Source organism: Molossus molossus, unplaced genomic scaffold (genome assembly GCF_014108415.1).
Source record: "Molossus molossus isolate mMolMol1 unplaced genomic scaffold, mMolMol1.p scaffold_m16_p_3, whole genome shotgun sequence".
Lineage (NCBI taxonomy): Eukaryota > Metazoa > Chordata > Mammalia > Chiroptera > Molossidae > Molossus > Molossus molossus.
Genome location: NW_023425366.1, coordinates 11281325 through 11307922, shown reverse-complemented (window position 1 = coordinate 11307922; position 26598 = coordinate 11281325). Strand labels below are relative to the sequence as shown.

At 46.9% G+C, this 26598-nt stretch overlaps 1 protein-coding gene and 1 pseudogene across 1 annotated transcript in view; one reads left to right on the top strand and one right to left on the bottom strand.

The window, feature by feature from the left end:
- The window catches only part of LIFR (LIF receptor subunit alpha), a 45490-nt gene that overhangs the window by 4456 nt on the left and 14436 nt on the right, over positions 1-26598 (bottom strand). The window contains exons 5-15 of the mRNA XM_036279589.1: positions 24928-25102; positions 22245-22499; positions 17802-17931; positions 16735-16904; positions 14561-14706; positions 13219-13381; positions 11072-11142; positions 9216-9429; positions 5552-5731; positions 2668-2769; positions 1967-2134 (exon numbers count right to left, since the gene is read on the bottom strand). Of these exons, the coding sequence (XP_036135482.1) occupies positions 1967-2134; positions 2668-2769; positions 5552-5731; positions 9216-9429; positions 11072-11142; positions 13219-13381; positions 14561-14706; positions 16735-16904; positions 17802-17931; positions 22245-22499; positions 24928-25102 (1774 nt within the window). The remainder of the gene's footprint in view (positions 1-1966; positions 2135-2667; positions 2770-5551; positions 5732-9215; positions 9430-11071; positions 11143-13218; positions 13382-14560; positions 14707-16734; positions 16905-17801; positions 17932-22244; positions 22500-24927; positions 25103-26598) is intronic.
- LOC118643075 lies at positions 18087-18299 on the top strand (annotated as a pseudogene).

Below are 26598 nucleotides of genomic sequence, written 5' to 3'. Positions count from 1 at the left end.
AGGAGACTTCTCAACGGTCTGGTCACCCACGGTAGCTAAGCTGCATTCCCGAGTGAGCCACTAAGAGGCCCACACGAGGCTCAGCGTGCACGGGTGGGCTTACTGGTGGGTGGGCTTCACTTATTCCTGCTGGGGAATGACCAGGCTTCTCGCTGGGACAATCCCTCACGTATCGGCATCTTCTATGTCCTTCACCATGAACCATTTACTTTTCCAAAGAAAGAGCCTCTAACCCTCGACTGGGAAAACAGGCCTCGCCAAAGCTGTCCCACTGGCTGCTTGGGAGAGAGGAAGACGAAGGCCGTGCTGTTGACCGAGGTGTCCCCTTCTGGAGGTTCCTGGTTCAGTTTCTCCAAAAAATAAACCTACTGTCTTCAGGCAGGGGACAGGGCACGCATATTCGCTGCATGAAGCTGGTGTCGGGCTTTGGGGTTCTAATTGGTCCTTACACAGACTTTCAGTCAACCCCCAAGGTCCAGCCCAGACCCATTCCAACCGTCTACCTCCAATCCTGGCCCCGCGAGGTGAACCCAGTGGTTTCTCACTGACATCGACGGCCCCCCTGGATTCTCTACTCCATTCCCTTCCACAGCCTCCAAATGTCCAAATCCTCTTCCCTGGTGTACGCTTACCTCTCCAGCGCTGCCTTTATGCACTTTGTTCTTTTACTCTAATTGTAGTGACCAATCCACCATGTCACATTGGAAGTCTAAATGCTAGGATTTTATAAATGGTTCAAGTGTAAAATTTCTGAGCATTTCGGGAAAATTACATTAGACTCTGGATGTCTGTAGAGTTTGGTCTTTAGGGGTTCCCTCCTTCACACGCAACTTTGAAGGCTCGGGAAATGCAGACTCAGTGATCTGGGGGTGCAGTTAACGCAGCTGTTCTTGGGAAGTGACTGAGCTGTGTCCAGTTGGCATCTGCACACGGTGACAGCTTTCTCTACCTGTCAGACCGGCACTGAATGACCGACGCGGTTCCTCTTTCCGGGGGGAGGGCATGAAGGGAGATGAAAGCTCTCAAACTGATAAGATGATACACTTGTGTGTGTGGCTATGAACAAGAAACATCTGGCTACAACAGAAATATAATGTAGGGACAAGCCAGAAGCCTGCATAAACATTTCTGTATTTGCAACTTTGGGAATTCTCTAAGTACTTTGGGCATATACTTACCGGTTGTCAAGGGCTGGCTTTTCAAGATCTAATGGATCTACCTGTCCCCAGTTGAGTCAATTAAGCGTCTCAGCTGGCTGAGGCCACGGCTAACCAGGAGGGCGGTGCTGTCCGAGAACAGAGGCGGTTCCCGGGCTATTCTTCAGGTTCCTGAGTTTTTCTCCTCTACTATTATAATCAGTATAGGAAGACTGTTTTTTTCTTTTTTTAAGTAACCTTCAAAAGATGCTGTATTATGGATTAAGCCAGACTAGTAAGACACGGACTCTGTCCCGTGGAGCAGAGAATCAAAGGCTGCACAATAAATAGTTTAGATAATTTCTGAAAGACTGCCCTTCACTGATCACATACTTAAAATGTTAACATTCTCCTATTCATACAATGACTGCATTTTTGTTTCCCTATTTTTCAGAGTTTTGGAAGCCAGTATTAGAGCAATGAATAGCACTTCGACTTTTCTTTTTTGTTGTCATCATTAATGAGGAGCTTCTAGGAAGTACTGTACTCACTTTTGTTTTTTTTTATCCTCACCTGAGGATATTTTTTCCATTTTTTGTACAGACAGAGTGGGAGGGAGAGAGAGGAAGGGAGAGAGAGAGAAACATCGATGTGAAAGGGACACATCGAGTGGCTGCCACCCGCACGACCAACCAGGGCCGGGGACAAACTGCAACCGAAGTACGTGCCCTTAGCGGGAACCGAACCCGGGTCTCTCCGGACCGCAGGCCGACGCTCTAACCGCTGAGCCAAACTGGCCAGGGCTGTACTCACTTTTGTACTTAACTTACCCGGTTCCAAACTCCTCATCTTAGATGTGTCTCTCTCTCCTTTTTCAAAGTAAAATAAATATCCTCTTAAAAAGCCTCTGAGCTCCTCCACAGGGATGTCCTCCCATTTCACTAGTATCGAGTCTGCAGACGTGTCCTCCACGGTGAAGTTGGGGGCGACGATGGGAGCTGTGGAAGGAAAAGTCGCCAGCTGAAGGGGAACTGACGGATGCAGAGTAAGCGTCAGTGGCTACTGAGACTTCTAGCCTCAAAATAGCTCAACTTGGAATTAGAACTGTCTCCCCTATCTGACCACAACCTCTCGCCCATGCTGCTGCGCCAGCTTTCGCTGTGAAGCTGTAACCAGACACAAAGGCAGCACCTACCCTCAGGGAAGCGACGCGCGCAGAACCTTTACGTGGCTGTTCAAATAGACCCCATTCCTGTTTCCACTCTTTACTGACAGTTTGGAGCACGTTCATCATTTTACATTTGTGTAACTGCACATTAAGACTTTTTCCAGTGACAATGAATTTGTGAAATACAAACATTAAACAAATGAAGGATAAACATTCATCATTTTAAATTTATCACACAATTATCTTATTCCTTCCTTGAACTAAACATCCCAATTTAATCTATTTTTAGAGTCCAACTGTTGTCAATTTGTAATCTCTCGTGTTACCTTGAACTCTAAGAAAACTTACCCATCTAAAACTTACCCAATTCTTCTATGTATCCAATCACAGAACGTAACAATTGATAGCCTTGATTTCTGCACCCATACAGGAAGAAGTGGTATCTCACACCTGGCCGAAATTGGTCTACAGGAAGGACACAATTTGGAAACTTCCGTAAGTGCACATTACTATATCTATTTTGGAAATTTCAAATTTATAATAACTGACTCTGAAATTGTTGGAGCTAATTTTAAACAGATGCTTTCTTATTATAAAGAAAAATACATCCATAGTTTCAAAACTGGCAAATATTCAGAGTGAAAACTGGCTGCAAAAATAAGTCACTTTTATTGTAATGAAAAGTTTAGCCCTCTAGCAGGACAGCACCTTGAAGAGAGAGAAAATGGGGATAAAGGCTTTGACTTTGTTTCTTCACACAAGCTGTGACCCAGGGCCGGGTCCGCACGGCGCCCGGAAGCCGCCTGGCCACGGCTCTGAGTGCAGAACCAGCTGCTGTTCCCTCCTGGCGCCAGAAGGGACACTCGAATTTCCACTGTGCTGACGCGTCAGCGTGGACGGAACCAGCCTTGGATCTGCTCCTCTCTACGGCATGGCCGTTCAGGGCCCCGTGAGTCAACTTCCACACAGAGAAGCGCCTTAACGTCAATTCCAGAGCCCCTTTAAATGCCTCCTCCGTACAACGCCAAGTGGGAAAAGCTGGGAGCCAGGGGTGCACGGCACAAGGGCGTGGTCCAGAGGAGCCACAGGGAGGTGGGGAGACCGATGAGCAGGGCCAATCACGACACTGTGTGTTAGACCAGAGGGACCAATCACAGGCTGTGGCACCTTCCGGGAAGGAAGAAGCCACCAAGAAGTGGCATTTGAACAGGACCTTGAAGGGCAATGAGCAGTGCACCGGCGGGGGTCTCGGAAGAAAAATCTGCTTGGGGAAAACTGTGAGTATACGGGTTTGCACTTAGCGTGTGCAGCACGCGTAGTGCACTGCTCTCCAGCTCAGTGCCCCAGAACCAGGGGTCCGCAGGCTCCGAAGCCAGCTGGTCGCCCTCCAACATCCTTTCCTAAGTTCTCTGCAGACAGGCACGCTCGAGGTTATGACTCTGCACTGCACGTACGTTAGTAAATCTGGACCTAGTCTGATGTTTCAATTATGTCTATCGATTGTCTAGGATTCTGGTTCCTAAAAAGAAGTGCCTGACGGGGTTAGAGCATTAGGATGTGTTTTGAGGTCACAAAAGAGAGAAGGTCGGTGAGATGACTGGGGAGAAAAAAACAGGAGAATCACCTACTGTGGCCACACACTGTTCGAGCAGCAGGAAATAGAAGACAAAGCTTAGAATTGCTGTGAATTTGACCCCTGGGGCCATCATACACTTGTTTTGTGACCTTGGGTAAGTTACCTAACTTCTCCCAGCCCAGAAGGGCCTCTCTCATCTGTCCTGTGATGTCCAGACACGGTGTCTAAGGCGGTGCCTCCCCACACCACTCCAACCTGCCCAGTCCATCCCCACGACCCTCCAGGCCCGGTGAGGAGACGGAGGCGGCGTCAGGAGGACACAGGCCAGTGTGAGGCTCAGGCAGCTAAAGTGGGGGAAATGCAAGGGAAGGCGCAGGAAGAGGGGTGGGGTGCAGCCAGGTGCGCTGGGAAGAGGAGTGGGGTGCAGCCAGGTGCGCTAGGAAGAGGGGTGGGGTGCAGCCAGGTGCGCTGGGAAGAGGGGCGGGGTGCAGCCAGATGCGCTGGGAAGAGGGGGTGGGTGCAGCCAGATGCGCAGGAAGAGGGGTGGGGTGCAGCCAGGTGCGCAGGAAGAGGGGTGGGTGCAGCCAGATGCGCAGGAAGAGGGGTGGGGTGCAGCCAGGTGCGCAGGAAGAGGGGTGGGTGCAGCCAGATGCGCAGGAAGAGGGGTGGGGTGCAGCAAGATGCGCAGGAAGAGGGGTGGGGTGCAGCAAGATGCGCAGGAAGAGGGGTGTGCAGGTAGAACACCACAGGGACCAACGTCACTGCCCTGGCCAACTGCATGGGAAGCAGTTTGGCTTCATTCCAAGTAGAACAGGAACATGATCGGACCCACATGTGGTGATGTAATGAGGGAAACTCGTCCTCACCATTTGACAGTGACAATGGAAACAAGGGCAGAACAGTCAGCGAGGGAGGATCAGCCATGGGGGGAGGGTATCACCACCACCACCAGCTGCAGGTTCCAGAATCCCCATGGCTGGTGGACACACAACACTCATCAGCTTCTCAGAAGGGACAGGACAGTGGCAAGGGCACTGGTCCCGAGGACACAGTGCTTTAGCCTGTGGGTTACCACGTGCCCCGGGGCTAACTTGAGGCTGTAGAGCATCGGGGCAGCTCTCCAAAGGGGCTCAGCAATCAGGGAGATGGCCCCACCCACTGTGCCGGCTGCCACACTGAGGGCCCCCCCCCCCCATCGACCCCAGGCCGAGAGGTAATAAGGGTCCTTGGTGCTCAGTCTCGCCCTGACCTTGGTAACCTGGGCCCCGGCAAACACAGGTGAAAAAACACCGCAGGAGACCCAGTCCCGTAGCCTTCTTCATGAGGGCTCCCGTGGCTGGACCTCCCACCCCAGTCTCAGCATTGCTACTACTGCCTCGCGCACAGTACCAAGGCGACCCAGTCTCCTGTTTGCCATCTCCCATGCTCACAACTACAAGCAATGCGTGGTGGATGTTCTCGGGCGAAAATCCGTGCTGCTCTCTCACTTCTCAGAATAAATCCCTAGACAAGTGATCACTAGATCCGGGGGACCCTCATCCTTTCACACACATACGGCCCCAAATCCCCTTCCAGAAAACCAAGGCGATCCACACCCGGGCTAGCGCCAGGGAGACGGCCACCACGGCTGCGCTCGGCGAGGCTGTGCCTGCAGGGCTCGGGGACGCTCACCGGACTCGATGACGGCCTCCGTGCTGTTCGCAGGGACCTTCCTCCAGTCCATGAGGCAGGGCTGCGGCTGGGAGGCGCTGCACCACTTGACCACATAGTCGCAAGTCATGTTGGGGTCGTGGTTCCAGGTGAGGAGGATCCCGCTCCCCGTTCCCACCGTCTGCTCTGTCTTGAGATCATCTTCAACGAGAAAGAAGGACCCCTTACCGACGTGAAGAACAACAACACAAGGCAGACCTCATGAGAATGGGCAAGAGCTCTGAAAACTACTGCGCTGAACAGACATTTTAGAACAGCGCTCAAAGTAGGTGAACCTTCGGTCAAGTTTCTGTGCGGCTCTGTTGTTTTTGTTGTTAACCATGGCAAGTACCTGTACACGCAGATAAACTCAGCAGCTAAAAGGAGGTAATAACAAGCAGGCCCGATCAGGTGGTGGAGTAGGGCAGGACGCGGGGGGCCAGGGCCGGGAAGGCTCGGGCAGCAGAGGGGCCGCGGCCGCGGAGCAGGAGCAGGGGCGGACAGTCTGCGTCCCCCCGTCACCACGGTGGGTGTGAGTTCTGTGGCAGCAGGGGCGGATGAGTGGCCGCACCCGCCTGTCTCCCCCATTCCTGGAGACTGCCCCCCACAACGCGGGCGGCAGGGATTCTGGAGACGGGGCAGGGTGCAGCCTAAAACAGCCTGGGATGAAAAGCTGTGGGACGGGGTGGCCAGTGGGCAGAGAGGGAAAAGCCTAAACAGGCCCGTGGAGGACAGAGGGGTGAGGTGCAGAGGCTGGTGGGAAGGGCTCCGGGGCGAGGCTCCGTCCGACCTCGGCCTGGGCGATGAGGGAGCCCGAGGTGGGGTGAGACACGAGCGTGGGTTCGAGAGGCGCGGCCAAAAGGAAGAGGGACATTTCCCCACAGTGACAGGAGAAAGCAATACAGTCGGCCCTCCGTGTCTCTGGGTTTTGCATCTGCTGCTTTGACCAAGCGTGAAGACAGCGATTCCAAGCAGTGGCTGGCAATCCGAGGGTGCCGAGGGCGCCCGCGTGGGGTTCTGGCCATGGTCTCCGAGAACCTCGAGCACCTGTGGACCCTGGCACCTGGAACTCACCCCACGTGCACTGAGGGATGGCTGTAAATCCTACAACTGCTGCACGTTTAGGGGTTTGGTAAAAAGCCAAAGGAAGACTTTTGATCAAAACTACTACTGAACACAACAGTTAGGCTTAGAATAAAGACACCTTTGGACATAACAGCTTTGGCTCAGTGATTAAAAACCCACAATGTCACCCTGCGCAGAGCCTGCAAGGCCTCCCACTCGAGAGACCCTCCGGGACAATGATTTGTTCCGGGACGTCAGGAATGAGAACTGACGACTAGACCGCTGTGCGTTCTGTAAATCACTATCTTCTGGAGACACATGGAAGAGGTAAAAATATAGGCCTTGAGTCAGATGATAACCCAGCTATTGCCCATCATCGAGAGCAATGAAATATCCAAATCAGTGGTTATCTGCCTCAAGGCTGGTCACACGTCTCATTTTTTTTTTGCTTCCACCCTTTCCAGTATGTACAGCCAGGAGTGCACTGATACGGGCTGGTCGGCGTGTACAGCCAGGTGTGCAGTGATATGGGCTGGTCAATGTGTACAGCCAGGTGTGCACTGCTATGGGCTGATTGCGTGTACAGCCAGGTGTGCACTGATACGGGCTGATTGCGTGTACAGCCAGGTGTGCACTGATACGGGCTGGCTGCGTGTACAACCAGGTGGGCACTGATACGGGCTGGTCGGCGTGTACAGCCAGGTGTGCACTGATACGGGCTGATTGCGTGTACAGCCAGGTGTGCACTGATACAGGCTGGTCGGCGTGTACGGCCAGGTGTGCACTGATACGGGCTGGTAGGCGTGTATGGCCAGGTGGGCACTGACACTGAAGCTGGTCGGCATGTACGGCCAGGTGTGCACTGATATGGGCTGATTGCGTGTACAGCCAGGTGTGCACTGATACGGGCTGATTGCATGTACAGCCAGGTGTGCACTGATATGGGCTGGCTGCGTGTACAACCAGGTGGGCACTGATATGGGCTGGTCGGTGTGTACGGCCAGGTGGGCACTGACACTGAAGCTGGTCGGCGTGTACAGCCAGGTGGGCACTGACACTGAAGTTGGTCGGCGTGTACGGCCAGGTATGCACTGATATGGGTGGATTGCGTGTACAGCCAGGTGGGCACTGATACAGGCTGGTCGGCGTGTACGGCCAGGTGTGCACTGATACGGGCTGGTAGGCGTGTATGGCCAGGTGGGCACTGACACTGAAGCTGGTCGGCATGTACGGCCAGGTGTGCACTGATATGGGCTGATTGCGTATACAGCCAGGTGGGCACTGATACAGGCTGGTCGGCGTGTACGGCCAGGTGTGCACTGATATGGGCTGATTGCGTGTACAGCCAGGTGGGCACTGATACAGGCTGGTCGGCGTGTACGGCCAGGTGTGCACTGATATGGGCTGATTGCGTATACAGCCAGGTGGGCACTGATACAGGCTGGTCGGCGTGTACGGCCAGGTGTGCACTGATATGGGCTGATTGCGTGTACAGCCAGGTGGGCACTGATACAGGCTGGTCGGCGTGTATGGCCAGGTGTGCACTGATATGGGCTGGCTGCGTGTACAACCAGATGGGCACTGATACGGGTTTGTCGGCGTGTACGGCCAGGTGGGCACTGACACTGAAGCTGGTCGGCGTGGACGGCCAGGTGGGCACTGACACTGAAGCTGGTCGGCGTGGACGGCCAGGTGGGCACTGACACTGGGGTGGTCAGTGTTCTGTGTCTCCGAAACATGCTGTGCTCCCATTCCCACCTGATTCCCCTACACCCTATGCAAATGAAGGTCCGGTTCAGTGACAAGTAATAAGACTGCCTCAAGTCAGAACTGAACAGATACAGGAGGACCCTCCCTGGACCAATCCGTCTTCCTCTGCAAGTGGATGGTCAGAGAAGGGTGCCCCGCTGGAGCAGAACAGCACGGGGTGCGTAACTGACGAGGGGTTGGCTGGAGCAGAGGCTGACGTGCCATTTGAACTCAGCACTCAACACCCTGTCGGGGTGGCGGAGGAGGACTGGACTACTCACTGCTAACCCATCACATTTAAAGGAAAGCATTAAGTAATTTTAAAATTATGCCAAAAAATTTTTAAAGTTTACACTGAAGGTCTAATTTAGACTTTAAGAAGAATTTTTTATCCATAAAGGATTCCTATTAAAAGACTGTCTTATCAACAAAGCTGCCATTCAACTGTCTTCCTGCCTGACAGTTTGGAAAGAGCCCAGGATCGACTCTCGTGGTGTGTGGGGGGGGAGACAGATGAAAAAAGGATCTGAACAAACTGTTAAAACGCTTCTTCCTAAGAGCGAAACGCACCACAACTCTCCAACACTGCGCTACAGTAAGAGGTCAAGGAATTTCCTCCTCCCTCAGTGCCGAGCTTTAAGTCGGGACTAACGCCATCCCAGGGATGGCCACGCACCTGGCTGGTCCTGGGTCGGGACTAACGCCGTCCCAGGGACGGCCCACGCACCTGGCTGGTCCTCCCCACACGTCAGCAGTAGGACAAGGGCAAGCGACGCCTTCAAACTGTTCACATCAGTTTCCTGGTGTCGTGTGCCCCGTCACCCCCACTCACCGTTCGGAATCTCCATACTAGCTATTTTAGAAGGAGGCGATGAGCCCGCAGAGTTTTTGGCCACCACACTGATGATGTAGTTGTTCTTATCAAGCTGTATTTCTGCCTTGTGCTGCGGATCGGGGATCTCAGAAAGGGACTGTGTTTTCTCGTCAGACGAACAGGATATGTTATAGAAGAGTATTTTCCCATTGGCTTCATTAACGGGCAAAGGCTATGAAAAACAGAAAGATACACTCTTATAAAAACCTGCAGAACTGACTCTCGATGAGGCAGGTCGAAGCCGCAGCTGTACCCCACACGGATCCTGGCGAGGTGACCCGGAAACGGCAGAGCTGCTGCCGGCGAAGACCCGGGACCCGGCCCATCACTACGCGCACGAGGGGGGCCCACGGTGCCTGAGCAGGCAGGAGGGCACAACCGAGGAAAACGGAGTTCCCAGAAAACGGTCCTCGGCCGCACATTTTTCCGAGGCAAACCAAAGAAAGTTACGAAAAGTACTGCTCTACGTAAAAACACACAGAATGTTACAAAGTACGCCATCAGGGTTTTTTCCAAACATGCCCAATTTCTCACTTTAAAGCGGTACATGCTCATACGGAAAACATGCTACTTCCTTCTGGTCGCCCGGCCCTAGGCCTTCAGTCTCCTCTGCCAGGCCCCTGCCCCTCTGCTGGCCCTTCTACCTGCACACTCTCCTCCCGGGATCCCACTCATACACACGGGGCCAGAGACTTTATCCCGCAGCAGTTTATCAATTACTGTAGTCTACCGTACGAACCGCTGCAGACCCACTTCTGCCCCCGCCGTCTGCTGCGCACAGCTGTCTGAGCTCCATCTCTCCCTGGGCTCCAGCCTCACTTCAAACCACCACCCCCTGGACTCTATGCGGACATCCCAGTGACACATGTTTAAAAACCTCAACATGTCCAAAACAACTTAATTTTCTACCCAAATATGGCAGAACAATTAACCTTGTGGCTGCAGTTAGAGTCTGAATCACTTCAATATTTTTAATCCTCGGTTAAACAGTCATCTAGTTTGAACACTAGTCCAAACTTCCTCCACACTGAACTAATTTGTATAATCATTACTATTATTGTAAAATCTGACGGCAGCTGAGGGTAGCCGGGGTGATTTCTAAGCAGGATTAAGAGGGGTGCCACAGCCCCACAGTAACCTGAGCAACAAAACTTCCATGCGGTGCACTTTGACCTCACTCTTCGAAGCTGAACTGATGTCACATTTTTGTAAAAATAATCTTGCTTTACTTTTGACAACAAAGTTCACCATTTAAAAGAATCTGACTCTGACGGCTCTTATGAAATCTGATGTAGAAAACAATTGTGTTTTTAATGTTCATAAAGCAGATAAAAAAATGTTTGCTCTACTAGGGAAAAACAGTAAACTATAATGTGATTCATATTTCATCTAAAATTTTACAAAACTACAATTGTCATGATAATGCGATTTATTTAAGGAAAACAAATTGTACGTAACATATATAAAAAGTTGGGTTTCCTATTCATTGGGGGGAAAACATGTAACGTAGTCAGGAGTCTAACTCGGAGCCCCGGCTTTGTTTCTGACTAGCGTGAGGAGGACTGTCTATGAATTCCTCGGGTCCTTTGCAGGCCTCATAAAATCAAAGCACGAGTGCTGAGAGCTGAGAGGGCCTCATGCAGTGGTGGGCACAGCAGCGGGGAGGGGCCCGGGGTTTTAGGAGCTGGTTACCTTCTCAGCAACCGCGCAAGTCTGAGACATGCACACTCTTCCTAACCCAAGTACCACATGTAAGTTCAGTAGTTTACCATAACCAAGTTATGCAAATATTCGAGGAGGCATTAGATATTTACCTTCCAATATATTATTAGATTTTTCCCGTCGGAACGCCACTCTCTCCAGGTGTCTGGTCCCTTCGAAGGAACTGGGAAGAGAGGTGAGCAGTTAGTGCTGGACACTGTGTGCCTACGTCAGTTGACAACGTCAGGAACTGAGATGGTGGTGTGTGGGCTTCCCCCAGGTTGCTGGAATTCTCAATAAAACGTGAAGCACTTAGTGGCCTCCACGTGGAACGTGAAGTGAGGAAAAGCTCTGCACGGCTACAAAACACAAGACCCTCCAGAATGGGCCCAAACCACCCTCCGGGCTGAGAGATGGTCTGAGGTCCTCTCTGCCTCACATGCTCCGTTCTCATCAAGTGGGTCTGGCCACACTGGCCTGGCTGCTCCTCAGACACGTGGACACCTGCCCAGGCTCTCTGTACTTTCTCAGCTTCTCCCTCCTCTGCCCACAACTCCCTTCCCCTGAATAAACCAACCACCCGGCTTCCTCGCCTCCTTTCTATCTCAGCTCAAGTGCTACCTTCTTAGTGAGGTCCCATCCAACTGCCCTGTTTACAATGGCAACTCCCGAGCCCGCCACCCAGCCTTCCCCCCCAGCCCCCTTTCTAGGATGCATTTTCCTCTGTGGCACTTGCTGCCACCCGACACAATATATAACACAAAGTAATGACTGGAAACCCTCTGTCCTATAAACTCCGCGGGCAGTACTTGCTGTCTCATTCGCTGCTCTGTCCCTGGTGACCAGAGCAATTCCTGACACATGGTGGTACTCCGTAAGCATTCCAGTGATTAATACCTTCATCTTAATGAGGTATGAACACAATGTTCCTTTCCTTTGGTTACAACAGCTCATCCACTGAAAGCAAAGCCCTGGGGGGTAGGTCTCCAAACTGATGACATTGGTCACACCTCCTGCTGTTCCTGCCCTCGGGCGGCCCCCGCCCACACTGGATCAGGGTTGGCGGTGTGACCGAGGGTACGGCAGACAGGAGGTATGTCCCATCTGAGGCCAGGTCATAAAGACACTGTGGAGGCAGGAGCTGGCCGCCACGCTCTGCGGACACCCGGGCGCCCTGCGAGAAGAGCAGAGCGCTCTGGCCTGCAGCCCTGGGAGAGGCCCATCGCGGGGCAGACCCTCCGGCCCCCATCAAGCCTGCAGCCCCCACCCCAGCGGGCAGCTGGCCTCAGGACAGACGCTCGGCCAGAGCCGCTCAGCTGAGCTGCTCCCGAGTTTCTGACCCACAGACCCTCACTGTGAGATGATGAACATCTGCTGTTTTAAAGCACCGAGTTTTGGCAACTGGTCACACAGCAACAGATAACTAATATACTCCTTGTCTGGCCTCGCGCACAGGAATCATTTCTGATGATTCAGTCGTTCTTACACATATTGCAAAGTGCCTCTCCTCTCCTCTCTCCAGTCTTCGTGTAGAAGGACAACATCCAGATTAACATTTATCACTTTTTGTTTTACTGTTTGTTAAATGTGGGGGGAGAAGTTTCATACTCTCTATAATACTTAATGCAAAGAAAGAATTTGCCATCTTTTGATGAACGATTCCTGAAAATCACACCTATTTCCATTTTCTGCTTTAAAGCCGACATCTGATTAATCAAAGCTAGAACCTTATTCTGCCTTTGGAAATTATCCTCAGGAAACCAGTCAGCTGATTTTCCAGCTCTTTTGCTCTAGGGGCACCGTAGAAACTGAAGTTCAAGACCTTCAGCCCCATCCATTTCTCAGGCCCAGGTCGGAAATAAAAATTCCAACAACTTCTCTTCATTAATAATAGCCCTGAATTAAAAAGGCAATCTAAATAGATTATGGAACGTCCAGGTGAAAAAGGAAAGAGTGAGGGAAAGGTCACCCCATGCTCTTAGCCGGTCCCAGCTGGGTTTCCCACGCACCACTTTAACACACAGACGCTGCAGACAGGGCAGCCTCACCCTGCACAGGCCGGCTTCCCCAGAGTGTAACGAAACTTTAAAACCGTCATTTAATGTCTGTATAATATTTCACTAGCAGGTATTATAATATTATATAATTTGTCTAAGCATTCTCCTGCTTTTAGTTACTTCGGTGATGTTTCCTCCAAAAATGGTCGTACAATTTCAGGATCCATAGTAACAGTTAATCATAAATCATTTAGTGAACTTACTGGCCTCTGTGGTTAAGTACTGTTTTTCATTGCTCCATTTGCTCCATTTCCAGAAAGTTTCACTAGAACAACGAATCCGAAAAGTATACACAGTATATGGATTTAACTTGTCCACGGCAATGAGGTAATTTGAATTGTCTACCCCTCTGATTGTGACATTCCGCTGTTAGAAAACAAATTAATACGTGCAGGTGAGATGCCACGCGTGTATGAGTACATACACACACAGGTATACACCTACTTTTTTAAAATAAGAAAGACTCCCAAATTTGTAACATAAATTGACTGAATGCCCACAAGTTTGCCTCTATAAGATCAAAGACAGTTCATCCCCTATAACATTTGAATTCTTGTAGAAATGCCAAATCAGTGAAGTTAAACTCTGCAATAGTAATAAATAAAACTGAGGTGTCTTTTTAATCCAAATACTGAATGTAATGAATAACAGTCAATTAAATTATGCAGAAAGGAGAATATAAATGTGGTGCTCAGTCAGCGCTAATGGTGAAGCAGTAAAGCTTAGTCAGGCTGAGTAACCTAGGTGACCTTGAGGATTACATGTATTATTCAATGACGCTGGAAGCAGGCCTCCCCTTAGACCTGCTTTTCACATGGCACCGAGTACCTCTCATAGGGTGCTTAAACATGCGGACTAGTCAACAAACATTTAAACAAAATACAATTAAAATGAAGCAATTCAAAACAATCCGAGGACCTGCCACCTCGGGAAAGCCTGCATGCTTCCAACTGGTCACTACGAGGGAGCTTTTGGAGTTACATTTTGCAGTGCGATTGATACTCTAGAAATCATCAGTAAGTTTCCAAATGAATATTTAAGCATGATAACATTTATTTTGCACTTACCACAAATTACAAGATGGTGCAGTATAAAAGTCAACCTACGTATTTAAAATGTATTAAAAAGTCATGTTTTGACTTATAATAACCAATTATAACTTGCTCCTGCGGCTGCACTTAGTGGTTTTAAAAATCACATCTTCTCTCTGGTGCCAATTAGTCCATTATCTGAGGCTAAAGGCTGCAGCAGAGACGACTTGCTAATCCACAAATTTACTGAGCACCAGCTACACGCCAGGGACGACCCTAGACCTGGAAACAGCCTGAGCAGTCAAGTCAAACTTAGGTTCCACACCACCCAGTGTTATACTGTTTTCAAGTGCCAAACACAATGCTGTTGTTACATTCAGATAGACTATCTTGGTTCCTAGTAAATCTCTATAATAATCAGAGTTTATGCATGTAAATCTACTTAGTTATTTTTGAAAACTGTCTTTTATCCAAAATACCCTCTAAAGATGTTTGCAGACGAAATCTTACTCACCAATTCTTGCACTGAATTAGCTTTGTTAATTTCAACTTGACACAACAGTTTAATCTTTGCAAAGTTGCCTGGTAAATGCCAGGACAGTGTAACCGCTGTTGAGTTAATATCCTTCACTTTGACTGAAGTAGGAGTATGGGGATAAACTGCAAATGTAATTTTTAAAGATTAATTACTTTAAAAGCTATTTTCTAATATGACATATGAGAATCAAAGAAAATAAAAAACAAGAGGGGCATTGTAAGTGCTGACCCACAATCTTCTACTCGGTGTTTTGGAACACACAAATCTCACGCTACTGCCGAAAACGGGCCAACATTTTAAAAGAATCAGTCACCCTCCAAGTCCCTCAACTGCTATCAGGAAGGGTAGTGAGAGCATAGTCTGGACCTGTAAGGAACCCCTAATTTACTTGGGGGAATCTCACACACACACACAGGAAATGAACCAGATATATATGCTAAGCTCCAAATGTGTGGCACACATATTAAGGGCTACAGGAATACAGGTATAAACACAGTAAGGAGAATCCTACCATGAAGACAGGACTTAAGATGAGCTTTGAAAGAAGAATCAGAATAAATCGGCAGAACGCATACAGAAAAGCACTTCAGGTTGGGGGTGCATGTTACATGGTGATAGTGCACCACCAGTTTGAGGGGTGGGAAAGAATCATGTAGTAAATAAGGTTGAAATGTCAGAGGACAGACACGTACATACAAACGCTGCCCCTCAAGCAGAAAATGTAGCCATTCTGTCCTTAGGTAAAAGGAGGAAATAACAAAGACCATGGGAAGACATAACTGGTGAAAGTGGTCTCCATGTAACAGACACGGCAGCAGGCGCATCTGCTCATCACCTGCTGGCGTGTCACAGTGCACGTGGTCTGTGCCCCTGCTCCCCTGACTCTGAGTCTCTCGTGCAGCAGAGCCCGGCACAGGGCTGACCGCACACGGAACCACCGCAGAAATGAAGGCCAGAATGCCGGACCATCTCTTACCTCTATTTTGAGCTATACATGAATAGGATTGGTAAAAATTAAGAAATCATCAGCAATAAAAAGAAATGAACTATTTATTGATCCATACAACAACTTGGATGGATCTCAAGGATATTAGAAAACAAAGGTCAACCTCCAGAGGTTGTATACTGTACAACTGCCATTTGAGCATGTATATAACATGCTCAAAATGACAAAAGAGAGGTAAAGAACAGACCTGTTGTTGCCCAGGGACAGAAATGTGAAAGTGTGTGTGTGGTGGTGGTGGTGGGGGTTGTTAAAGGGACAGCATGAGGACGTTCCTTTGTGAAAGAGCACTCCTGGATCTTAGGTTCCATGAATCCCAACATAATCTGATTGCACAGAACTACATACATGCACATATATACATACATGCACATATATACAGAATACATACACACACACATAATTGAATGCATATAAATACTGGTGAAAAGTGAGCAAGGTCAGTAGTGTGGTTCGCAGTATTGTACCAAGATCAACTGCCTAATTTGGATATTGTACTACAGTAATGTAAGATGTTACCATTGGGAAAAGCCAGATGAAGAGGTCACCGGACTCTTAATTTATTATTTTTTGCAACCACCTACAACTGTTTCAAAATAAAAGTCTTTAAATATTGGGCAATATTTTTTCAGAAATCAAAGACTATTATTAGATACAGCCCTTGACAGTTTCTGTGCGAATGAAATGATTCATTCAAATTTTTACCTGGATTTAATAAAACAGTGAAACTTGAAATTACATATTTTAAAGTGTTTAAAGTAAGTTACAAGATTAATATTAAGTAATTATAAAGAAAATAACCAGCCCTGGCCAGTTTGGCTCAGTGGTTAGAGCGTCGGCCTGCAGAACGAAGAGACCCGGGTTCGGTTCCCGCTAAAGGCATGTACCTCAGTTGCAGTTTGTCCCCGGCCCCGGTTGGGATCCTGTGGGTGGCAGCCAGTAGATGTGTCTCTCTCACATCGATGTTTCTCTCTCTCTTCCCCCCTCTCCCTCCCACTCTATCTGAAGATAAATGCAAAAATGTCCTCAGGTGAGGATAAAAAAAAAGAATCAGTAAAAGGTGCTCCCTAGATAGACTTTTCTTTAACGTCAAGACATCTCACCACGTCCGAAGGTACTTACGACACTGGCTTATGCAGCAGCTCACCTTTTTCAGTCACATTCACTAAGACTGTTGACTCCGATCGGCCCAGGGCATTGTGAGCTTTCAAAGTAAAGTCATATATTTCTTGATTTGGAAGCATCTGAAATAATAACTGATAGCTTTCATTTATAGGTGCTTCAACTCCTTCAAATTTAACATGTTCTCCTGAAAAACTGCAAATTAAGAAAGGAATAAGGAATATTAAAATAATATCAAGCCCTGGCCAGAGAGCTCAGTTGGTTGGAGCATTGTTCAGATGCACAAAGGTTACGGGTTCGAGCCCTGGTCAAGGCACACACAAGAATCGGCCAATGAATGCATTAAGTGGAAAAATAAAATCAATGTTTCTATCTCTGGCCCCTCTCTCTCTAAAATCAATCAATCAAAAAAGTTTTAAAAAGCCCTGGCCAGTTTGGCTCAGTGGTAGAGCGTCAGCCCACGAACCAGAGTCATGGGTTTGACTCTGGTCAAGGGCACATATCTCATTTGCAGTTTGGTCCCTGGCTCTGGTCGGGGTCATGCAGGAGGCAACTAGTCGTGTCTCTCTCTCATGTCAATGTTTCTCTCTCTCTCTCTCTCCTCCTCCTACTCTATCTGAAGATAAACTGAAAAATATCCTTAGGTGAGGATTTAATTAAATTTTTTTTTTTAAGTTAAAAAATATATCAAAATGGCAAGAAATAGTACAGAGAAGAAAAGGGAACGAGTGGGTAAATTTCTAATAATTAATGTTTTCAGAGTACTTATATTCCTAATTATAGATGTACTACACACTCGGAAAAGAACATGTATACAATAGCAGTAAACAGAAGAAAATAATCAGCCATAAGCCCACTACCAGAAAACAGTCTGCTCATATTTGAGGGTCCCTCCTCCCAGGCTGCGGGAAAAGGAGACAAGTCGAGTCTGCGTGCATTCCGCGGCAGCACTGACAGCGCAGCCAATTTTACCGCATGTTTGCTTTTACATCTCGTTCATAGTGTATGACAGAGAGCATTTCGCTGTATCATGTACCGTCCTTCTAAGGGACTCCTTGCTGCCTGAGTCTGACTTCTCCTGGTGACCTTTACCTTTCAAACAACGTGTAACTTGTACTTCGTGGACCCACCAATGCTGTCGGTCTTCCAGGGCCCCAAGTACAGATGATCTCTTTTAGGTCGTATGTCTCACAATTTAGTTTTTGAGGAATATCAGGTGGATCTAAAAGGAGAAAGAAAGAAAAAATGTATTTACTTATTTTAACATCGATGTTTCCTGAAAATGCTGTTTCAGATATGTGAATTACATTTTGCACAATTTCCTTAAATGAAATAATGCAGTTTATATTTTACTTTTTGAACAATGCTGGGATTACGATTCTTTTCACAGCATGTTTTGGAGTTCATATTACATTAGAAAGGACAGACTGCAGTATCTGTTCTTATCAGTTTAATATCTGACACGTACGCTACCCGAGGACAATGTATTGAATGGATTTTTGGAGCAAGGAGACGAAATAGGAGAGATTTCTTGGTCCACTCCACACACCGACCTGGTACTGTAGTACCTCCGGGAACGGTGCACCAGAAAAAGAAATGATGGATTAAAATATACTGAAGAGTGACTATTAGATCATTTGAAAACATCCCACTAACAACCCAAACATACCAACTCTCATTTTTCCCCCTTAAATACTATTTGAGTCTACCAAATCTCTCAAAGGAGGGTATGTCCAATAAGTTAGAAAAATCTACAGGTTAAACATATTGTTATTGATCAACTACATATATGATTTGAAAAGAAGTACTAAAGCATATTAAAAGTCAACATGAGTCATGTTACGAGTTCTGGAATTCTTAAATAAGTTACAGACTATTATTTACAAAGTGACTCTCTGTAAAATTCTACATTTCCCTATATTCAAAGTGAATACAGCTCTTCTGTCGTTTTCTTTTCTTTATCCTCACCTGAGGACATTTTCCCTTTCTTTTGTTCAGATAGAGTGAAAGGGAGAGAGAGGAAGAGAGAGAGAAACATCAACGTGACAGGGACACATCGAGTGGCTGCCACCCAAACAACCCAACCAGGGCCGGGGACAAACTGCAACTGAGGCACATGCCCTTAACGGGAACCGAACCCGGGTCTCTCTGGTCCACAGGCCAACACTCTTAACTGCTGAGCCAAACCGGCCAGGGCCATTTTAGTTTTTTTTATTGAAACTATTGTCTCTGGCTTTGTTCAGGCAGGACTACAAAGACAGAAAAAAAAGTGGTTTCTTTAGTGTGTCTGAGACCTTTAAAGGGATAAGGGGAAAATTCTGCATTATAAAAATTGGTATTTCTATGATTATGTTTAATCAAACAAACACAGAAACTGATATTTCCTACTGTGACATTTATCCAAACTATCTGTCACTGAAAGTAAGCTTTTAAAAAAAACAATTATTTGTTGAAAAATTCGGGAAAATAATCTTATTTTATTTTATTTTTTATCCTCACTCGAGGACATTTTTCCATTTTTTGTTCAGATAGAGTGGGAGGGAGAGAGAGAAACATCGACGTGAAAGGGACACATCAAGTGGCTGCCACCCACACAACCCAACCAGGGCTGGGGACAAACTGCAACCGAGGTATGTGGCCTTAGCGGGAACTGAACCCAGGTCTCTCTGGTCCACAGGCCGACGCTCTAACCGCTGAGCCAAACCGGCCAGGGCATAATCTTATTTTAAAACAACTAAAATTTTAAAATAGTTCTTAGTTTATCAACCAAGACTTAGGAAATTTCTCATGCCTGTTCCAGAGATAAGAACAGTGCCCTTCAGTGACATTTTAGGTAATGTCAGGAGGAGAAATGAGTATTTATATCAAAGTTCAACAACTGGATAATTAAACTAACAATGGCATACTTGCCTTGAAAATTGTTTTAAATCTAAGGCTAACCTCTCAGTCTATCAGAATGACATACCAAAATGTTTAGTATATTTAAAATGCTGATTATTTCTGTACTTGGCAGCTATATTAAGTTGAAATACTTAAAAGTCCAACTAACAGGAGCGAACCAGAAAGAGTGGGAGCAGAGAGAAAGAAGAGAAATATGAGGGCAGTATTTACAAGTTAATGTACCGACTTGTTTTCTTTTCAAAGAAATGAACTTACGGAGAACCAAGTGCGGCTGGCAAGCCGGGAACAAGTCAACTGTATTTCTATGTGCCAGCAAACAAAGTGCAATTTAAAAGTCAAAGCCATTTTTATGAAAATGTTTTCAAATGAGAGTATAAAACTTGACATATGATACAATGTTTACATGCTCTAGTCCCACATCACAGGGCATTACTTTAAATATCGTAAGTATGGTGAGAGATTAACATCTGGGTCACTATGTAATGCTTCGGTGGCACTACCGATGAAAATAACTCATTTGAATGATTACTGAACAAATAATGTTCACAAAACACCTATTTTGCTATGACTAAATTAGTTCATGCATGAACGCTGACAGGTGTTGGTAAGTAACTATTCTGTCCGCTGGATGATAAATTTTCAATTACAAGAATAAGCTGGAGAAGAAAAAGAGCCATTTTCATTGGCATAAACATCAAACGTGTAGGACAAACTTATTAAAAGATATACAAGCCCTCATATCACTAAGATAAATTAAAGGAGACCTAACTACATGGAGGGATGCATGTACCATGCTCTTGGTTTGAATGACTCAATAGCGTAAGAAAATTTTCCTAAATTGATAGATTTAATGTAATCGACCCCAAAATCTTGGCAGGTTTTGAAGCTGACAGGTTGATTCCAAAATTTGTCTCAGGCTTTTCAATGAACTATGGGTTAACAGGAACCCCGCAGGGGGAAGAGAATGAATGCACCTTGACCCCTCACTCACACCATTAACTTCCCCGGCTGTAATTTTCTAAAGGGCTCCCTCCAAAGGGAAATTCCACAGCTGCTTCTGAGTGCACAAACATTGAGCAATATTTCAACCTACAAGTGAAGGTTAAATGAGGAAATAAATGAGTTTGTTCTAGAACTATGATAAAAGATTAGAACACTGAAATAATAACACCTGTGAATTTCTCATCTTTTACATTTTCATTTGCTTCTTTCATACTTTTAAGTCACTATCTATCTCACTTTCTGGGTCAGACATCAAGCAGATGTACTCAACATACCTCTGGCTCTCAAAGTGGATGGGAAGTCATTCCCTATTCTACCATCAGGAAAGAAAATGCAATTTTCTGGAACTTCTGTTTAGACATAACCTCACCCTCACTTGAATTCCACAATGCACTACTGGAGAGGCAAAAAGAGTAAGGTTACAGCCGTCCAGCTGACTCCCTTGGAAGCAGATCAGGAACCGAATGTAATTCATCCTAAGTTGCTATGGAGTGAGAAAGACTGAGGGCTGCCGACCCCGGAGCACAGAGCAAGGAATTCACGAAGCCATCAAAGAAAAGCCACAAAACCCACTCACTACATTTCACACCCTTCACTTGAGCAGACCCTTCGACTGCACCTGGAGCCCCGTACCACAGAACTCGGGGGGCCGTCTCTGCACCGCATCGGATGACCACAGGGGAGGGATGGGGAAGGCACATGCTACCTCATCTGTGTACATCCAACACAGACGTGCAGGTCTGCAGTCCCCCACAGCCGCCTCCAGTCTGTGTGGCATTTCAGACCCGAAGGAGCAACCACATGAAGAAAGACGCCCCCATGCTCCAGGGTACAGCACATCCACGACTCGGTGAGAGATGTCTGCTCACCCCAGTCCTCCGACTACCCTCTTCTCAAATGTACAGTCGTCCCTCGCCACTTCGCGCTTCGACCATCGCGGCTTCACTCCATCGCGGTTTTCTCAAATACAGTACAGTATAGTATAGTACAGTACAGTATAGTACAGTACAATACAGCATTTGAAAAAACCGCGATGGAGTGAAGCCATGAAAGGGGGGCGCGAAGTGGCAGGGACTGTGATAAATAAAGAATCCTACTTCGTGGAAATTCCTTTATCGCGGTAGACTCCGGAACTGATTAACCCTGATAAATGAGGGCTGACTGTATTCTTTTTAAAGCTGGAGCAACAAACAGTATACTACTGGAAGATTTTGCACAATACCTTTACAATTTCTTTAATTCGGGTACTTATTTTAAAAAGGTATACTATAATTAGATGGGAAATGAAATTATATGAAATAATTCTTAAACAATGCAGGATTCGGAGATATTATATACTAATATCCTTTCATTCAATAAACCCATTAACTTGGAATTTAAACTAAAAGTTTCAGTAGCTGAATGTTTAAGTCTTATTTCAAAGTCTACAAGTTACATAAATACATGTATGTAGAAAACAAGCTTATATCTCACCTTTAAACAAGTGGACATGTTGGTGCTTTTTATATCATTTATATTAAAGAATAAAAAAATTAGAATCACCTCCCACCTCCCCCAAAAAGAAGTAAGGCTTTTGGGGGGGGCAAAAACGAATTAATAGAAACTGTTTGCAAACATGTATTTTATACTTACATCCTGCAAAAATAACTGTCCCATAGATGTTTACATTTGTTGTAAAAACCACATTTGTTCCACTGTTTTCAGACACAGAAATGTTACGGATCTTGATTGCGACGTTTTCCCCATCGAGATGGATAAGGGGACACTCGGTTCTGCCGATGTGAGCTACTGACACTATTTCCTGGGTCACCAAACAAAACGTTATATCTGAGCCCACAGGTATCACTTTGTCTTGAGGAAAAACCTTAGCCGGAGAAGCAGCAGACCCTAGAAAGAGCAAAGGGAATGACAAGTACTTCAGAAGTCTTTACCATAAAGTAGCCCGGTGCATACAAAATGCACTTGGGGGACTTTGTGCTAATGGTGGCCGAAGATCAGGCATGTCCTCCAGGGTTGAAAGGAGCAAGGCATGCACATGGAATGAGGTGTGCGAGGTTGTACTCATGGTGGGGTGAGGGTGGGCCATGAGGGGGCTGTAGGTCAATGTCTAAGAAGAGCCAAAGCTCAATAAATGGTTTCATCCACGTGTGAAAAGTGCCTCGTTACTTCCACGCCTCTGAAACGGAGCTATGTATTTCGGGCCGACTCCTTCCTTTCAGCCTAAATATACGTTTGAGTACTCCACACCCCAAAGAGCAACCTTTTCTTTTCTTTTTTTAAAATCCTCACCCAGGGATATTTTTCCATTCATCTTCAGACAGAGCGGGGGGTTGGGGGGAGAGAGAAACACATCGACTGGTTGCCTCCCACATGACCCCGACAAGGCGGGGGACCGGACCCAGGTACGTGCCCTTGACCGGAATTGAACCTGCGACCTTGGTCCGTGGGCGGATGCTCCAACCGCTGAGCCACGCCGCCAGGGCAGCACGTTTTCTTTAACCTACTCTGCCTCTTGGCGCCACACCTTTGGTTTCTTTCTCCCGAACAGCCCGTGTCAAATGCCCCTTCGCACACTGCAGCGTGGCTTCCGTCCCCACCGCTCCACGGGAGGGCGCTGGCCGAAGGCTCAGTCCAGCGGCCACCTCTGTGTCACCGGCCCCTCGGACTCCCACAGACCTGGCGGGCTGCCTAAGGTCCTCCTGCTGGCAGTGCCCTCCGTGCTTGGGGTCCCTCGCCGCACCCTGCCGGGCTGACGCGCTGGTGGCTGGTGGCTTTGCGGGTCTCTCTTCCATCTTCCCCTCGGGCATGAAGCGACCAAGGGCCGGGTCCTGGGTCCCCATTTCCCTTTCCCTGAGTTAACGGCAACCTCAGGATTTAACTTCTGCACATCACACACAGGCTGATGAGCCTCCTCATTCTCTCCAGCTGCAGCGCATCAGGTGGACGGCCAGCCCGCCTTTCCAGCTGCCTGAGCCCTTGCTATCCAGACGCTTCGCGCTCTCTCAAGCTCAATGCACTGCAAGTGAGACGGGCTTCTCCCACCCCACGTGTCCGTGCATTTCCTGTCTCGGGGGGAGCAGCACCAGCTGCCCAGACTAGCCGTCATCGCTGGCTCTGTCCCTCCCTCACCAAAAGCACGGTCCCCAATTCTCATCCAGTCTCCTCAGCGTTTGCAAACGTCCCCCCTCATTTCCAAGCCCAGGGTCCTGTCACTGTCTTTTGCCAAACTGCCACGAGATTCTCCTTATTGATCCACCTATTTCCAGTCCTTCCTTCCTCGGATCCATTTCTCCAGATGGTCATTCACACGAATGATCTACGATGACCAGCAGTCTTTCTAAGAACTTCATTCTGTTGTCAGTAATTTGCTAGGCCCTCTCCCATATTGCCCGCATTCTACCTGCACATGCGTGTTGTTCAATGTACTGCTGATCTGGGGCATATTTGCAGATTCCCATGTCTCTGCAAAAACTTTAGCTCACGGGGGTCTGCTCTGTGGATGAGAAATTGGGAGCTTTTTTAAAAAAAGAAATACTGACTTGATCTCATTACTACCTACACAAAAATGTTACAGGCTTTTCAATGTCTACCACAGTGATCTTCAAACCTGGATGTTTATCCAGTCACCCAGGAAGTTCTTTAAAAACATAGATTCCTGCCCTGACTAGTGTGGTTCAGTGGTTGGAACGCCATCCTATACACTGAAAGGTTGTAGGTTCAATTCCTGGTCAGGGCACAGACCCAGGTTGTGAGTTTAATCCCCAGATGAGGTGCGTACCTGAGAAACTGGTCGATGTTTCTCTTCTACATCGATGTTTCTCTCTCTCTCCCCCCTTCTCTTTTCCTCTATCTCTAAAATCAGTAAAAACATAACCTTGAGTGAGGATTAACAATAATAATAATTGCTTGGCCAGTGTGGCTCAGTGGTTGAGCATCGACTCATGTGCCAAGAGGTTGCTGGTGGATTCCTGGTCAGGGCACATGCCCGGGTTGTGGGCTTGAATTCTAGTAGGGGGCGTGCAGGAGGCAGCTGATCAACTGTTCTCTCACATCGATGTTTCTATCTTTCTTCTTCTCCCTTCCTCTCTCTCAAAATCAATAAAAATATATTTTTAAAATAATGATTTAAAAATATATAGATTCCTGAAGCCTATCTCAGACTTTCTGAATCAAAACATACTGGGATGGGGAACTCAGAAGATCCCAGGTGACCCTCATGCAGACAAATGGGGTTCTGAGAAATGAAAGCTTAAACTCTATCTTATCCTTAAGCAAGGTTAATCCCATTCACTTGAAAAAAACGCTTTAAACTTACACGAAATGTTCTTCAGGGGGCTCCAGTCACTCCACTCTTTGTGACCAGAGAAATGAGGATCATCAATGTAGCATCGAAGTCCCACAGAGTGAGTGGTACACTCCAAGGGCATGTCTGAGGTCCAGGTCCAGTGATGAACTGTGTCCTTCCCGTTCAGAGTCGTGTTGTAGGTCTCCTACAAAACGAGCACAGACACAAAATTATATTGCCCAGTAGTGGTATGTTGACTTTCAGGATTAAAAAACACAACAGACTGCATATAATCACCAGCTAAGGAAGTTAAAAGTTTGTCTTTTTATAAAACTATCTCAGTTTCCTGTAAGGCATAAGAGAGTTATAGTAACAATAATCATGACTCATTTATGTTTACTCCTTCAATTTTATGCCTTACCACGTTATTATACAAAAGGTTGATATACCAGCCCGGCCAGTGTGGCTCAGTGGTTGAGCATTGACCCATGCACCAAGGGGTCACTAGTTCGATTCCTGGTCAAGGAAGGCACATGCCCAGGTTGTAGGCCCAGTTCCCAGTGGGGGGCATGTGGGAGCCGGCTGACTGATGTTCTCTCTCATCAATGCTTCTATCTCTCCCTGTCCCTTCCTCTCTCTCTCCAATCAATACAGAAAAATATATTTTAAAAAATGATGATACTCCAAAACATTCAATACAGTTCAAAAGAAAATATACCATTGCTAAAATGATCTCCATTTTCCATGGAGAAAAAATTGATGGATTTTTACTTCTAATCGTTCAAGTCAAAAACAGGAGCAACATTTCAAAAAAAAAAAAAAATTATTGATTTAGGCCGCATTTGTTTTTATATTTGTTATACATTTAAAATTTTATTTTTAAATATGCAAGTCATAATATAAAATATTAATCTCAATTATGAAAAGTGGACAAGATTTGAACCAACTATTGAGGATCTACTAATACAGACAACAGATTAAATGTGACTTATTTCCTTTTCTCTTCCTTCCTAAAATCTCTCTAAAACAAGAGTGCACAGATTGTTTATGGTGTAAAATGCACACCACCACCAGTAACACCCAGATGCTGGAGAACAGGAGCACCACGGGAACGGACTCAAAGACCTGAGAAGGCTGAATGTTAAGCTTCCAATGGGAGGACCAGAAACAACCTGATTTCTATCACAGATATGCCAAAGGGCTCAGAAAGTGGCTGCAGCAAGTTCCCCTGGAAATGCACTGTGAACGTGAGGTGCAAAACAGGAAGACTGCTTGAAAGTTGTTTGAAGAGATGTTAGGCGTTCAGATCTCCTCTCAATTCTAACTACCAAAAGACTATCCTCCTTCACCTTGGAATGCAGATTTATGCTCGGGGGGTGGAGGGCAGAATACCTCTAGACTGAAGAATCTCAGGAAGAATTGAGTATGGTGAATAATGTACCAAAAATAGGGGGATTGCTGATCTATGTATTCTGAAGGCTGGGGTGAGACTCCTGCCTTCTTCCCCTAACTCAGCTCCCAGGATAGTGATGGCCAAGTTCCCATTCACCACGTAAGAGTCTAAAGAAAGTTTTCCAGGACAATATAAACAGATCAAGATAAAAAAAAAAAAAAAACTAAAATAACAGTACTAAGATTTTACTTAAAATAATATTAATAATTAGAGAGCCTATCCTAATTACCTTGGATGAGCCCTAGTCA